At 41.9% G+C, this 17540-nt stretch overlaps 1 protein-coding gene across 3 annotated transcripts in view; it reads right to left on the reverse strand.

Annotated features, from left to right (window-relative positions):
- Positions 1-14310, reverse strand: part of ITGA7 (integrin subunit alpha 7) — a 278566-nt gene extending 264256 nt beyond the window's left edge. For 2 of the 3 annotated variants that reach the window (XM_073563440.1, XM_073563441.1), the window contains exon 1: positions 14001-14310. In XM_073563440.1, the coding sequence (XP_073419541.1) occupies positions 14001-14173 (173 nt within the window). In that variant the 5' untranslated portion in view covers positions 14174-14310. The remainder of the gene's footprint in view (positions 1-14000) is intronic. The other variant, XM_073563438.1, reaches the window with a different exon arrangement.
- Between the last annotated feature and the right edge of the window lie 3230 nt (positions 14311-17540).

A 17540-nucleotide genomic window follows, 5' to 3' on the forward strand; every position in this document is an offset into this window, starting at 1 on the left:
ATATTAATAATTATGGTAATCCTAATTGACCTAAAACGGGAAAGGTTTATTCTGATTTCATATCAGATATTGAGAAAAACATGCAGATGTGTCTTTATATATAATGCCTGTAAACTTTTAGTTTCAACTGTACATGTGCACAATCCCATAGTATTAAATGGATCTACCTGTGTCAGGGTCTCCAGTACGTGTGAAAACTGTCACCACACTTACTGGAGATACTCACATGTGAAGGGGGCCTAATAATGTCATTACATTTGTTTGTGGTTGAAAAAAGATCACAACTGCTGTTCATAGTAAATGACACTAAAATGGATTGGACTGTGTTATCTGATCTAAGTAGGAATCATTTATGGATTCCTCAGCAAAAATATAGGACTTTTAATTAGAGTAGAATGTAATGTTCCTTTAATCCCAATGCCCTGAAACCATTCTTAAACTATCAGTAGACTAAAATAATCTTTTTTTACTGGCGGTCATTTTAAGAGTGTGTCGCCACTACAGACATAGTAGCACAGTCAGGTCACCTCCTATTCTGGGTTCCATTTCCATTAGTGATATTTATATTGTTCAGCTAAAAGGTATAGTGTAGTCAGCACATACAGTTTAGCTGACGTCACCATAAGAATATTAATGGAAAACACCGTCTGTACCATTTACTACATTTGTCCCTTTGCTTCATTTACTGCACAGTATGTTCATCATCAGGGGTCTCTGTATCCAGAAATGACCTCCCCAGCTCTCTATTCTGTATATACTTCATACTTACATTATGGCTGCGGCATACACTGTACAGTACATGACTCAGGATTTAGAAACTAATTGGTTCCGGGATGGTGAGAAATCAATTCATAAGACGGAGATCAGAAGCGCAAAGTGGAAAACAAACCACTATTACTGTAAAAGCAGTGATGAGAGAAATCAATGTTCTTTAGAACAGAACTAGGAGCGCTCACATTATATTAACATACAAGGTAAATGTTTGGATTTGTTTGTTGCAATTCACATATGAATAACAAATAGAAAATCTGTCATGTCTTCCAGAAGCTTTAAGTGGTTATCTAGTGAAAACAAGTTCTCATTTATTCCTAGGAAAGGGGATGACTTACTAATCAGTGGGGGTCCAGCTACTGTGACCTGCAGAGAGTGGCAGAACAGGACTGGCAGGTCAGATGCCGATCACCGCTCCACTCATTCTCCATTGGGCTGCTGGAAAAAGCCAAGCATAGTTCTCAACAGTCACACAGGGAATGAATGAAGTCATTGAGAATCAACGGGGGTGAAAGTTCCCCATTCTACTGATCAGTAAAGGTCCCAGTGGTCGAATACCCACTGATCAGCAATTTAGTACTGCAAATATGGTAGGTGATAACATGCTTTTGGGTCGCCCTCCCGTCTCACACCCAGGGCAGCGGGGTACTCGGTACCGGGCCGGTGTCAGGGGGATGCGTGTCACAGCAGCAGTGACCCGGTCCATGGCCCTGGGCGCCCAATATCAATGGCGGTGATGTTGATGGTGTTAAAGTTTATTACAATAGTTCGTGACACCACCCGTGGTGTTTGGCAAGTAAGATGTTGAGCCAACGCTGCATGCAGATCCACTGGGACTGATGGTGTGGTGCAGCAAAGATGGTGTAGCTCCCCACAGATGGAGCTGTAGTCCTAGGGCAGTGTAGGTGCAATGGATGAGGAGAGGCGCAGAATGGTATAGATGTTACCCAGGTGTAGCGGTGCTGGAATAACTGGAGGACACCAGGGTGTGCGGTTCCAAGGCTTTACTCACTGTTTGCAGTTCACACACACGCCTGCCTCCGTACTGTGTTCTCCAGGTCAGGGCTCCAGCCAACCTCCAGGCCAGATAGGGTTCTCCCTTCCACACTCCGCCAATATGTACCTTCACTGAACGACTCCTCCAATGCGCCATTAGGTGCGAAGCACTCAAGTACTTAGTTACCCTGGAATGCCTCTCTCTAGGTGTTCCTAGTCTCTACTTGTATGACAGACAGCTGTAGCCTGCTTCAGGGACTCCTCGATGCATCCCGGCTCTCTATTCTGTTGCTGTTGTGTCCCAAGTCTATGATGGGAGCAAGGCGTTAGCGGCTCACTACTCCTCCGGTGTCTGTTGCTGGACATAAAGATCCAATCAACCTCAGGGACCCGGCCCCGGCCTTTGCGCTCTGGACTGGAAGGGTTCTCTATCTTTCTTCAACCAGCTTCCCACCGTCCTTCTATTCTCCTTCGTTCCGATCTGTTCTATCTCTCTTATGGAAGGTTAGGTTATGAATCTGATCAGTCTCTTTCTCTGGTCTTTCTCGTGCCAGCAGCCCAGATCACTGGGACCTGCTGCAGCACGTCCTTCAGACACCCATCTTCACTCTTCTCTCTCCCTCTCCAACTAACCAACTAACTCTCACTCTTCCCACTCTTTTGTATCATCTCACTCCACCCGCCTCCCAGCACATCTCGTGTTACGAAGCAGGGTTCCACGAGGGGTGCTCTGCTAACCCCCAGCCTGAAGCTGTTAGGTGGCCCCACTGAACTATCCTGTGTGTGGAATGCAGGTGTGGAGTGTGGTCAGGAGTTCCCACCTTACCTGGATAGTGGGGCACTACACCTTAGGAGAAGGTGCAGTACCTCTGTGGCGACTGAGGCCTCAGGGGCACCACACTTTCACCAGGAAACCCCCTTTAAAGAGGGTTGTTTATGACTTTGATGCTAATGACTTTTCTTTAATGTAGGCATTAATAGCAGATCGGTGAGAGTCTGAACACTCGACACCTCCACAATCAGCCATTCGCCTGCAGTGGCTGTAACTAGTGTATGGAGATGTAACATCACAATTCCATACAACATGAAGTGGCCATTCTCCGGTACTGCAGCTCAGCTACGACTAAATTCAATGAAAGCTAGAATAACAAACGACTGTCAGTCACATAGCTGACGTGAATAATTATTTGGTTATTTACATAGTAGTAGACTGTACATCACAATGTTACACTGTGATATATGCTATTGTGTAACTAAGCTAGAACAATCTTCACAACTATTCTGTGGTTTGATATTACTTTTCACTGATGCTGCCCCCATAGACACGGGGAGCAGAAGTCATTGAGTTGGATTACGTATGTCAATAAAATCTGAGCTGCAGTAGCAAAAGAATGGCCACGACACAGTGTACGGAAACTTTTACTTCCAGCCGCTATAATACCGACTAAGAGCTTATCAGTCGGAGCGCCATACAAGATCAGCCATCAATATAAAGTCCTGGAAGACCATTTGATCCCTAAACGACCTGTGACGTATATATGTCACAGGTCAGGTATGTGGAATAGAGCTCAGGAGATGAACCCTCTACAGACTAATTAGATGTCCATCTCTGACAGTGGTATTTATGTGGTTTTGACTGACGCTTGCACATATTTGAGCATCAATTCCCCCTCCCCATCGCAACACAATTACGGACTAAAAGAAAATAAATAATAATAATAATAATAATATATATATATATATATATATATATATATATATCCTGCTCAAAAAAATAAAGGGAACACCTAAACAACACAATGTACTAGGATGTGTTCCCTTTATCTTTTTGAGCAGTTTATGTGTATATATATATATATATATATATATATATATATATATATATATATAAATAAATTACGGTATCTTCCTATTTGCAAAGAAACAAACATATTTGTAATTGTCATGTTCATTAAAAAAGTCCAAACCATCAAACTATAAATGTGATCAACTAATATAGTAAACACCATGAAGAAAAAAAATTGAAACACGGTAGTTGCCATTTCACATACAAAATGTTGTATGTACCCGAAAATAGCACCAATAAAAACTACAACTCACTACTGAATTTTTAAAACCAATAGAATAAAAAAATATACAAGTTTGGTTTCACTGTAATCGTGTTACCAGGTTGTTTTTACAGTGTGCTGTTTTTTTTTTTGTTTTGTTTTGTTTTTACAATTTTAAACCCACTTGTAATTTCAACATATAGTAAAATCTTGTTTTTCAAAATTACAACTAGTCCTGCCAAACACAAGCTCTTATAAGGCTGTGTAGATGAGAAAAATAAGAAAGTTATGATTGTTGGAAAAAGGGGACGACAAATTAAAAAAAATACAAATTGGCGGCATCCTTAAAGGGAATCTATCAGATAGATCCACCAATCAAACTGTTTTAGGACTCATACTCATCTATGTTTAAAACAGACAAGTGCAATCTGATAAAAAAAAAATCGGATTGCACTGACTGTTAGTCAATGATTCTCCTCTGTTCATCTGCCATTTTTTTCAAAGCTGGGACCAGACTGAGAAAAAAACTTAGCATGCTGTAAGTGGCCGTGTATATCGGAAGAGACTCACCAATGCAAGTCATGGGTTCGAGGAAAAAAAAAAATTGTACGGCAGAAGGACAGTGTGTGTTCCATCCAATTTTTACGCCCTCATCTCATAGAAAACCCGACATTTCATGAACCGAGTAGAGAAAATTCACAGCGTGACAAATAAGACTACAATAGATAGAATAGATATACATAGAATAGATACATAGAAAGAAGTCAGTGACATATATAATTAGTGCAGGGTGTGTGTAGTTTAATGTTCATGTATTTAGGTAAAAAAATAAGAAAAACAAAGGCATGGTATCTCCCTAACTTTTACTAACCAGCTGAGGGAAAGCAGACAGTTAGGGGCTGATGTTTAAAGTTTGTGAAGGGGTAATAAACATGGAGCTTTCCAGGCTATTAATATCAGCTCACAGCTGTATACTTAGCCTTTCCTGATTATTAACAAGGGGTGACCCCTCCAAAAAATGACATGGGGTTCCCACTATAATTAATAACCAGCAAAGGCTAGGCAAACCAATTTTTTTCTTCTACATATTTAATTATGAGCTAAATACATGTGCAGTAAGCTGCACTGATTATAGATGTCGGGTACAACTATGTATCTATTTATCTATAATCTATCTATAGATATCTGTATTTAAGATTGTTTTATTAGTAAACTAGATTGAAATGACAGAGAATTACTATATGTAAAATCTGATGTTAAAAATGCATTGCATACGCATGTCATATGGATCTGATACATATGCTAGGTGAGAAAAATCACATTGTACTCACATGACACGTGGTACTTTTCAGGAAGAACATCAGACCAATTTTATTTACACTGATGAGTGTGAGCCCTTATGGTCATGTTGCTCTCCAAAAAATATTATCATCCACACCTCTACTGGTGCAATCTGTTGTTCCTTGACTGAAAAACACAGTTTAATTTTATGCAAATGAGGCTTAATTGCTGTTATGTGTCAAAGCACTCTCCAATCATTTTCTTCACCCACTCTATTCCCCATTGGCAGTCGATTATTCAGGATACTCTGGAAGTGTGTGACAACAGAGGAACAATCAGGAACAATATATGATAAGCTTACTAAATCAGGAATAAATCATTTGTGTGTCTATCTGTGCAGCATCTACAGCAGGCTACTTCTCTCATACACAGACAAGGGAAAAACAGGAAATTCAGTCAAATGCTATCTCTGTGTGAGCCTCTGGGAGGTTTTTTTTTTTTAAACTTTATAAACTTTATAAACAGCAAACAAATCTAGCAACTGAGCAATTATAGACAAGAGTTGTTGCACCAAACATATTCCAACAGTACCACCTTTTCATACTTGACTGACAGATAACTGACTAGTCAAGTCAGTGAGCTGTAACTCAAAGGAAGGTGAGACTGGGCATGGAATACAGCCAGGGAGGCAGAGGCTTGGGAAGTGCTTTGATATAACCAGAGAATTTAAGCCTCATTTTTACAAAGATTAAAACAGTGAATTTTCAGACTGCATCAGTAAGGCTATGTACCCACATATGTAGAAAAAAACAGACTTCTTCCCTGGAAAAACATGCTTTTCTTATGTGTTTTTTGCGAGTTTTTTGCGTGTTTTTTAAGCGTTTTATACTGGATCATCCTCCTGCTAATAGAATATACTTGAAAATGCGTTTTTTTTCTGCAAAATTAATGAGCATGCTGCGTTTTTTACAGCGATGCGTTTTTTGCGGAAAAAAAACGCATCAATGTGCACAAAAATGCGGAATTCATTAAAAAGAATGGGATGCTTCTTCTAAGCGTTTTTAAAGCGTTTTTGCAGGGAAAAATGCTTAAAAAAAACGCTTACGTGGGTACACAGCCTTAAGGCATGGATCAACCTGACAGATGCCATTTAAATGATGTTGTAGATGAATCCTGAAAATCTCTATGCTGGTGTGGCTTGATGTTGTAGTGAATATTCTATACATGATGTAGAAGACTATATACAATCATGCATGAAGTATTGATCCCTAAGCACAATGAAACATTACAGATAAGGAACCATTATAAGTTTAGTTTGTTGGAATAAAAATCAAGAGAGTGCCTAGCATAAAGTGTTTCTCTGCAGGAAAGCTTAATGCGGTATTCCCATCTTAGAAAGTGATGGTATATTACTAGCACATCACCTGTCAGGTCCCCCATGACCTCGAACCCAGCAGGATTCACCAATGTATGAGTAAACTCCCTCCCTAACCAGCCCTGTATAACATAATTCAGTTAAATAAATGCTTTTAAAAAGTATTTATAACTGCCGCCTTTCCTAGGCTACTGAGGGCTGTGACTAGTGGACGAGGCATTAGGTGCCCCAAACTAGTCAGCCCTCTTTCCATGCTATCAGGATTCTGTGGGTGTGATAACATAATTTGCACGAGTCGGCCTTAAGGTGCTGTCACACTTAGCGATGCACCAGCGATCCTAACCAGCGATATGACGCGGTCAGGATCGCTGGTGCATCGCTAAGTGGTCGCTAGTGAGCTGCCACACAGGCAGATCTCACCAGCGACATCGCAGGGGTCGGGGGTCGCTACTTACCTGTCAGACGAGGCGATCCTGACGTCCTCCCGCCTGCGTCCACGCGTCACTCGTCGGCGCCACAGGAAGCCCAGCAGGAAGCGCCCGACGAGAAACGGTCCAGGACGTTCTCACGTGATCAGCGATAACAAGCGGGGGAGCGGTTGGAGGTAAGTGTCATACATAGCGATATCACTAGCAACATCGCTATAACGTCACAAAATCAGTGACGTTATAGCGATATTGCTAGCGATATCGCTTAGTGTGACAGGCGCTTTATCGCCAGCTCATACAAATCTAGCGCATGCACGCCGCTCATTTCAGCAGTGTCATTGCATCTCTGCAGCCAGGTGTATACTTACGACTTCAGAAGCACGCACTGCACATGACCGAAAGTGATCTTCTAAAGTGCTGGACATGTGCAGTGCACGCATCTGAAGCAGGGAAGCGTACACATGGCTTCAGAGACGCAGTGACACTGTCGGAATGAGCAACACTGCTGGAAATTGAATGCTGACTGCCATATGCTCCGCAGGGATTGCAGCAAATCAATGGGGGACCCAGCATTGGGTCAGCCTGTAAATGTTTTTTTTTGTCGCTGAGCACAAATTGGTCAATTCTTTAAACAATTGATGTAGTAATCAAGAAGCACAGAAACAAACAACACAAACTACTAAAAGGTATAAAGAAACAATGATAATACGTCTTTATGTAATCATTTTCTATAACAGAATATCTAGTATGTCATTTTTAAAACCATTTATGGATGTGAAGTTTGAACAAGAAGACCACGAGATGTAATAATGTCTTCTATATAGTGGTACAGTCATGGGCCCCGAGTCATCAAGACATTTTGTAAGATGTGCGTGCTGGAGTAATATGTGGCAAATTCATTAAGAGGGATGAGCCACCACCGGAAATGTACTGCAGTCAGGAGCTAGCGGACATTTGTGTCATAATTTATGAAACTTTTCAAAAAGTTTGGGGAGCAGGCCGGGACTAGCGTAAAAACTACAAAAATCACATTGTGTTTGTGCAACTTTGACATGCGCAAAAATATTGCAACATTTCAATCAGCAAAATAATAATTAAAAAATTCAAGCTGTTTTACATCCGAATTAAAGAATTGGGGCCATGGACTTAAGAAAACAGCATGGATGGCAATTGCAAGAAAATCTTTGACAAAAAACAAGATTGAGGAAGAACTGACTGCCCCACATTGTAGAAAAATAAGAGCAAGATGACAGAATGAAAAGTAGATCATCAGAGATGAGCGTAGCTGATTTTCTCTGGAATACCAAGGCTACATTCCCACAATGAGCTTTTGATGTCGGCGCCATATCTTCACCCATTAAGTAAAACAGTTAACTTGCGTTTTTTTCTAAATATGCGCGTCACAAACTCACCAAAAACTCATTGTGGGAACATAGCCTAATATGAATGTGTCAGAAAAGTAACCAATTCTCATTTGTAACCACGTCACATAAATGTGTCCGTTGCACGCCCATGTATCGCTCTAAGCCTGGACATCAATAAACTTGGAAGTGAGTGAATGAATCTGGAAAAGCTAAAAATCCAAGGGTGGAGCGATATAAAGCGCTCCATACCCAGCCGCCTTAACACGTAATCTCTGCCAGGTCTTATTCTAACTAAAAAGTCTGAAACAAGCTTTTATTTCAGTTCCACTTCTCAGCTTACTTCTTGCAAATAAATATTTTAATATACGGTAATCAAAAGTCAACAACCAGCTATATATAATTTAGGAACCTGTAGATTGCATTAATATTTTATTTTAAAACTTTTTTTATTCAGAGTGTACGGGTCACTTCTTTACTGCAAATTACGCCATACTGTATAACATGATGAATAATGTCGTTTACTTACATTGTTGCTAATCCAAAAATAATAGGTTGCAAAGAAAATCTAGATTATTCAAATTATATCAAATCACTACAATATGACCACAGTCCTCCAACTGCCAATCCAAGGCTATGTACACATGTGGCAGATTTTTTTATGTAACCAAAAATCAGTTCAATTCATCTGAATGGTTTTTTTTTATTGGCACGAAGCACATGCACTTTTGCAAGCCCTAATCAGAATTATGGAACAGTCATAGGAATTTCTGCATCAAATCATTGAAGTGTAAGAATACCATAAGGCTATGTTCATACTGCGGCTTATGCGTATTGAGCATGTTACATGGCGAAACCTGCATTGAGATTACACACAAGCCGGCTGTCATTGTTTTCAATTAGAAATCCATCTTGCCATTCATAAGGCTATAGATTTTTCTTCTTTAGTTTGAAAACCACTGCAGTTTAAAAGTATGTTCACATGACATCTTTTTCAGGCGGGTTCCGCCTGAAAAAGCGATAGCTAAACGCTTAAGAAAATGAATGTATTAATTTCTATGTAAAAACAACTTGCAGTTCATATGTCTTTTTAGCATCTTTTAAAGGGATTTTCCGCTTCAAATCGCTAAGGCCGGTTTCACATTTGCGCTTCAGGGCGCAGCGACGGCCTGCGCACGGCCGCCGCTAAGCCCCGCCCCCTGCCGCGCCTCCGCCGGTAGTTCCGCCTCCGGGCACATGACGCTGCATGCGTCATGCGTCCCCTATCTTTATCACTGAGGGCGCAGGCCATGCGCAGTATGCGTTTTTGCGGCACCTGCGTCCTTTTGATGGTGCGCCGACCAGCGCCAAACGCAACCTGTTGCAATTTGGTTGTGCTTGGCGCACTGTCAAAAGGATGCAGGCGCCGCCAAACGCATACTGCGCACGGCCTGCATCCTCAGTGATAAAGATAGGGGACGCATGACGCATGCAGCGTCATGCGCCCAGAGGCGGAGCTACCGGCGGAGGCGCGGCAGGGGGCGGGGCTTAGCGGCGGCCGTACGCAGGCCGTCGCTGTGTCCTGAAGAGCAAATGTGAAACAGGCCTAAGTCTGCAGTCACTCTGTTTGACTGCAGACTTATGAATCCCCCCAAAGCATGCACTGTGCGCTGCAGGGATTGCCTGTTTGTTAGGAATTCCACACATGTATTCAGCCTGTCTAGCAGCCGCAAATCATGCAGCTCCGTCGACAAACACTAAATCTCTGAGCACGCCAAAATACTCAGAGATCACAGAGCATGCTCGGGAAAACCCGAGCAACGAGTATACTCGATCATCACTACTTATGATTCCCTTGTTTAACCACACACATATTGGATCTGATTCATTATTGCATTTGTGCCAGTTTTTTGGTGAGTTCTTAGCTTTTAGTTTGCCACTGTGAACGGAGTTTAGGGTATCTAGATTTTTTCACCTAATTCGTCATTTGTGACTTTGCAAAAAAAATTGCAAAACTTGTAGCAAATGTACTGTACTCTGGTCCACCTTGAAGTGATTTTACGTATGTCAGAAACTTTGCTGCAAAATTTTTGCCATTTTGCAAAATTTGAGACTTTTTGTGCAAAATATGCTGCAAAACAGAGGTTAAAGACAAAAATAAAGCCCATTTTGTAAAATTAATAAACTGTGTGTGCCATTTTGAAGATTTTGGAACACAAAAACAATGAATACCACATTCATACTGAATGATATAGAGCAGCATTTTACACTTTTCCATGCAGAGTGGTCTGTCGGATGTCATTTTGGTCCATGTGATGGATCCGTCCCCTGCATAGACTACATTTCACTGTTCCTCTAGAATAACATTAAAAAAAATTCCTAATGGAGCTAAGAACATAGGCTAAAAATCAGCTGAGTTGTCCTATGTCACATTGAGTTCACACTTCTATTTTTGGTGTAGATATTTTTTTGCTATGCAACTATTCATTGGAAAACTGAGAAACACAACCTTTTCTATATGTCACCAATGCAATCAAAAGTAAAAAAAATGGAAAACGGGCTATGTTGTCACCAAGTGTTCCTAACTTAAGAAAAGGAAAGCAATTGCAAATAGTGCAATATCTTCAACGCACTGACTTGGGTCCATTATTTAGGTAAAATAGTCATTTAAAATCCAATAAAACCCAGACAGAAGGGTCAAACAGGAGAAGTGGTCAGGTCAATTGCGCCAGAAGTGTTCCAAGCTTGTTACCCCATTTGTAATATTTGCATTGGGTCGTCGTAGTTTGTCTTCTTGCTGTGCCCTCTAGAAAGGTAGATAATAAGGGTTACGGGCCCAAGTTGTACACGCCGGTCTTGATGGGGAGATGTGCTAGAGTCAGATGCCTCTTCATGAATCAGCAGTATCGGACGAGAGGCGTGCAACCCTTTGTGTGCCCTACTCCAGTACCTGCTAGAGTAACATTTGAAGACTAGCAAATGTTGCCCCGTATGTCATGAATTTGATAAGCGGTGGCCGCCATGCCCCTGTCCCACCATAGCTCAGCCCAATTTGTCAGAGTTTGGTGAAAATAGCATAAGAACACCAAAAGTCGCCAAATTTTATCGTAGCTTTGAGTTACACTACAAAATGATGCGACTTTTCAATGCTTTTTATACCAGCTTTGATGTATCGGGCTTTGAGTTTCTTTATAACTTTTTTTTGTGGTATGTGTTGGGTAATGTTTTGTTGCCTTTAAAATCTAGACCAGAAGAGTCCATATTTTATCTATAGATTGTTTGCTCTTATGATTTACATAGCTTATGACATAGTCTATCATGAGAACTTTAGAGGTGGCCCAAGAAAGGGCTATATTGTCTTCAAGCTCTATATTGTCATCAGCATAGTTACTCAAGGTAGGACTTCCAATGTTACCCCTAAAGTCGTCTGAGTCATATAAGTAGGCTTATGAATGTATATGTATATGTGTGTGTGTATATATACCTATACAGAACATTTGCATGCTCAGCTGAATTGAGCATGCACATGTATGGGGGGTAGGAGAAAGTTGCCAATTTTTCAAACATGTATCCTTCTTCTACTACCTCTACAGAATTCATTATAAGCCCTTCCATCCATAGCAGTACCCCAGTTTTACATACCAAGATATAGAAGACAGAGAACACATCATTCCAGAGATAAGATAGAACAAATTATATACTTCTCCAGTCCAGATAATGTGACATGCCAAGTCTTGTAAAGGCAGAACAGATATTGACATCACCTCTGCTCTGATATCAAGAAGTATGTTCCCTTCCATGGCCATGTTATGCATTCCTCGCTGAGATTTGGATGTTATTCATTGCAGATTGATGGTGGGTAAACCACTATGGTCTGCTCATACTCAAGAGATGAAAGGAAGCGCAATCCCATTCATGGAAAAACATCATATTCAGAAAGTTACGGTTTTAAAGGTGTTGTCCCACAAACAAAAGTACATTTTAATCCATAGATCTTGGAATAATAATAATTTCCACAATTGGATGTATATAAATAAAATGTTCCTGTGCTGAGATAATCTTATAAATGTGTCCCTGCTGTGTACTGTGTAATGGCTGTGTCTGACCGTACAGGGACATTGACTGATCATACCACAGCTCCTGGACGGGAGAGGAAGCAAAAGAGTATACAGACAGGACAGCCGGGGATCACAGCTGATTCTTTCTTTGAATTTAAACATTGCTTAAAAACAGGGAAATGTTTTACCTCACAGAAAGAATCAGCTGTGATCTCCCACTGTAATGTCTGTATATTCTTTTCCTTCCTCCCCTGCCTCTGAGCTGTGGTATGATCAGACCATGTTCCTGTATGGTCAGACACAGCCATTACACAGTACACAGCAGGGGCACATTTATAAGATTATCTCAGCACAGGAACATTTTATTTAACCACATACAATTATGGAAATTATTATTATTTCAAGATTTAATGAATAAAATGAACTTTTGTTCATGGGGAAAACCCCTTTAAGAATGAATTAGGCGCCTAAGTAACACTCATTTCTTTGATTTTAATGATGTTTGGGCCACAGGAGCACTGATCACAGCACCCAACCAGATTCCATGAACATTAGCCATATTGCCATTCAATCATACTAATCTCCTGTCTTTCTATCTAAAATGCGCAGTAATCAACTTATTTCAGCAGCGTATTATTTTCACCACAAAAGTGGAAATCCACACAGAAATGTTCTCTTGTGGTACCAACATTCACAGTTATTAGATGAAGATGATGCGGAAACGGCCGTACCTTACAAGTTCTGTCAGGGACAGTAATCGGCCATCAGCACTGCCCCATTGAATAACCTTGGTCCGTGTACTATCTGACAGAAAATCCGTTGTACCCGCTGGTGTGACCCCGGCCCTAGGGGCTGAACTCTGCTTTGTGTAATAGGATTGGTAAAGAACTGCAGTGGGACAGTTGCCTATGAGTGAACAGGAGTGTTTGTATGGCTTTTGTACTGCTGAACATGTGAAATAGAGAGAATCTTCACTTTTTCCACCAACAGACGTGTGGGATTTACTCTGTCCTGTTTCAGAGGTGCTCGCAAACTAGGGCCCCTATACATGAAGGGGGGATGAGAGGAGTATATTCTGCCCTCGTACACCCTAGACCCTATACGCTCCGGGGTCTTATATATTGACCTGATGACCCCCGAGTACCATTTATTGCCTGTTCTCTAGAAGTCTATGTTACATAAAATGCAGAATTCCTGAGAAGCGCTGCCAGAAATCACTGGCATTGCCTTACAACCTGCTATTGTGGGTAATGCCCATGAATATCATACTTCTGAACACCAAAGACCTTAGGACACGCCTGGCACCGGTAAATGGTGTCCATGGCAGAGGGAGAGGATTCGGAGGGCTCTTAAGTGAAATGCAAGCAATGGTGAATGGGAATTCCTTAGTAGGATGGCGATGTGACCGACAGACCGTACAATATTCACCACTGCCTATAATTTCCTGTAAAAATCAGTTCTGCGTTAGTGACTTAATGATTGGATCTATTAGAAATCTTCCAATGTAATCATGGTAGACGACCCCATTGTGGGTAATCCCTGGCATCAATTGTTCAATGGAAGAGAGTTTCTATGGAAAACTGACAATAATAAGTGTGGACTGTGGGATACTGGGGTATGAAACCCTACTGAGCAATCCGGGCATCCCCCTGACAGTCAGGGTGCAGGAGGGCACGCTCCTGGAAACTTCGCCGTGCACTCACCAGTTCATGGGCTCCGGTCTCAGCTGCTTGTGCAGGGCTACAGACAATCCAAACAAGCTGCCCCTGTCCCCTTCCTTGATGAGCGTGTGTGTGACATCCAGATTAAAGCCCCTGACGAGGTCCCCAGACAGGAGGTGGCCCAGGGTGAGCAGCGCTGCCCAGGCTGCAGGCATGCTGCAGAGTCTGCGGCTGTGGACGAGCTCGTCCCCCGTCTGCCAGCAGCAGCTGTAGGGCAAGGTCACACGGACTGCTGCTGTCACCCGGCAGAGAGCGGGAGGAGCGGCTCTCACTCAGCACGGAGGAGGCAGGACCGGGAGCAGGTGGATGAGGAGGACACTGGGGCCGCCCCTCTACCTCACTGCTCAGACTACTACTGCTGACGTCACAGCATGACATCACGGAGCTCTACACATTCCCGCAAGAGGGAGGCCAGTGACTGGCTGGAAGCCTCCTATGCCTGCAGATGTGGATGGATGGAAATATTGGGTGGATGGAATTAATGGATGGATTGGATGGAATACAGGAAAGGATTGCATAATCGGATGGAATCGGTGTATGCATGGATGAATGGATTGGATGGATAGATCAATATGAATGGATGGATTGCATGGAATAGTTGTATGATTGAATGGATTGGATATATGGATATATGTATCAATTGGATGAATAGTTTGAATAGATGCATTAAATGTTTGTTCTACTGAAAGGACAGATGGATTGAATGGAAGTATGGCTACAGGGAGCAAATTAGCTAAAATCCTCCCGTTATCTCCTTCCAGTCATTGGGGCAGTGTATGGAGCAATTATAGTCCCTCCCCAGAACTTTGTTTGACAGTCTGCTCTGCAGCTTTTGTATGTATTAGTGATGAGCGAGTATTCATCGGTACTCGAGATTTCCGAGCATGCCCAGGTGGTCTCGGAGATTTAGTTTCTGTCGATGCAGCTGCATGATTTGTGGCTGCTAGACAGCCTGAATACATTTGGGGATTGCCTGTTTCTTAGTAATTCCCCACGTTTTCAGGCTGTCTAGCAGCCACAAATCATGCAGCTGCAGCAACAGAAACTAAATCTCCAAGCACGCCCAAAATACTCGGCGACCACCCGAGCATGCTTGGAAATCTCGAGTAACGAGCATACTCACTCATCACTAGTGTGTTTGCATGGCAGGATGTCAATCAAAGTGCTGGGAAGTGATTACAGTGACTAACCGCTTCCTGCACCGCCCCAGTGACTGGAAGAGTGCGGCCACAGGGAGGGTATAAGGTAATCTTCTCCCTGTAGACGCTGCTCCAGTAAGGCAGCCAGGTATGATTTTACCATAAATCACAGATGCATCCTATGTTTTTAAGGACAGGAAACTATCCAAGAATTTCTAGATGGCTCAAAACCCTGGCGCTGGGGTCTAGAGGGGAGGAGGACCCCCAAAAGTAGGTCTTGAATGTAATAATGTACAGGGTGGGCCATTTATATGGATACACCTAAATAAAATGGGAATGGTTGGTGACCCAGATCGGCACGCTGAATTTGCAGAATGAGCAAAACAAAAATTGGAACAGGACCCTCAGTTTACACAGAACATTATGTTCAGTGATGAGGCAGAGTTTTTTGGGTGGGCCCATTTATATGGATACACCTAAATAAAATGGGAATGGTGACAGTTTTCTTGCGTAGGGTGTCACTGTCTTGCATTGAAATCTGCTGCAATGACCCAGGTACTGCGTTCACCAGACACCAACACAATTTCTATCTGCGCCTCGCATGTTAACCTCTGCGACATGTCAATGTCTGTAAACAAAGGGAAACTTGTAAATAACTCATGAAAGAATAAAGTTACGTTAAAACCAAGTACACCATTGTTTTCTTATGAAATTCTCATTAAGTGTGTGCGCTGTGTTTGTGATATGTGTCTGATGCATGCTCTGTGCATGTGACATATTTAGTGTACATGCTGTATGTGTATGACATGTCTGATGCGTGCTCTGTGCATGCGACATATTTAGTGTACATGCTGTATGTGTATGACATGTCTGATGTGTGCGCTGTGCATGTGATGTTTATAATAGATAGTAAACACGAACTATGATGGTAATAACAATAAATCCATTAATAGAAAATTACAGAGACGTAATTGATACGATTGATTCAGGATCACTCAGAGAATCTGTGGTCTCTCGAATAAAATAAACAAGATTTAAAGGGACTGCCTGCATAATGTGTAATAAAAAATAATAAAAAAATATTACTTATGAAATCCCCTGCTGCTTCATGCAATCGCTTTTTGGTTGCAGCCAGTGATTAGATACAGGGATCACAAACATCTACAGATGGTTTGTGAACTACATGGGAATGAACCGCGCTGGCTAACGGCAGACAGTGATCTGACAAAAATATGATTTGCCAGGATGGATTTCTTTTTGGCCCTGGTTGTCTAAATATTCAACTTTCTCCCTGATCTGCCAATTTAGTCAGGCATTTTTATGAACAGATCCTTTCTGCAATCAATCAGACTAACGATTGACTGTACCAACCATCGTTGGCCAACCATTATCTTGTGTATCACCAGTTGTAGGGTGGGATGTACACGATAACTTTCGGTCCCCTTCAGGTCAAAGTAATACGTTATTGTCATGATATGACCTAAGTTTTCCCTATTGGCAACAAGGTAGTGACTTCAGTGACTTACAAGCAAACAAAAGTCATACTCATCATGCATCCCTAGCTTTAGGGGCCTCACACACATCCCTTGGCCAAATCATGGTTCAGCCGATAGGTCATCATCTGTGTCTCTCTCAACTCCTCCATACTCAAATGCTCGTTCTACCAAATACTCCATTGTTCTCCATGAGAGAGCTGGAGTCAGACTCTTTTGGCGATGGCTTATCTTGCCAATAACAAAAGTATCGGTTGTCCAAAATGAGAGGTTCCAGATCCTTTGAGATAGTTTGTTGGTAGAGAATCGGAAGGCCCTTGTATACATTAGACAGTCAGCAGAGCCTGCAGATATTGGCGGGTATGGCTGACATTAGTGTCTTGTGTATTCGGGGTCTTGACTGTCATACCAAGTAAAGACAAGCTGTTAGGGTGTGTGTGACCACTATGATCTTATATCTGGATGTACTCTTGTATTATTATGTTATGGATATGAATATATCTTACAATGATTTAGCTTCTGCAGGTGATCTCACTGGTGATCTGCTTATTATATACTGGTGATCTCAGTAGAATGGGTCACACTGCATATTCTGGGATTTAGTTGGCATGATGATTTCAATGAGGATGTCGTAAGCAGTGGCACGCTGATGTATAACTGGCAGGAGCAGCTGCTGGAGATGATGCATAAAGCGGCCCTCTGATTATAGCAGCTTACTCCAACCTTGCCAGAAATATCTTAGATAAAGTTCTTACAGTAGAGGGAGAAGTGATCTCCAGAGAACACACTTAGATATTAACACACAAACAGTACTGGAATTATATTATCCAGGAATGTGCCACTCAACATCAGAGGCAGCTCGGTGTGAAAGTACTGCCAGGGCCTCACCA

Source organism: Dendrobates tinctorius, unplaced genomic scaffold (assembly GCF_039654945.1).
Source record: "Dendrobates tinctorius isolate UK_male_01 unplaced genomic scaffold, ASM3965494v1 ptg000388l, whole genome shotgun sequence".
Lineage (NCBI taxonomy): Eukaryota > Metazoa > Chordata > Amphibia > Anura > Dendrobatidae > Dendrobates > Dendrobates tinctorius.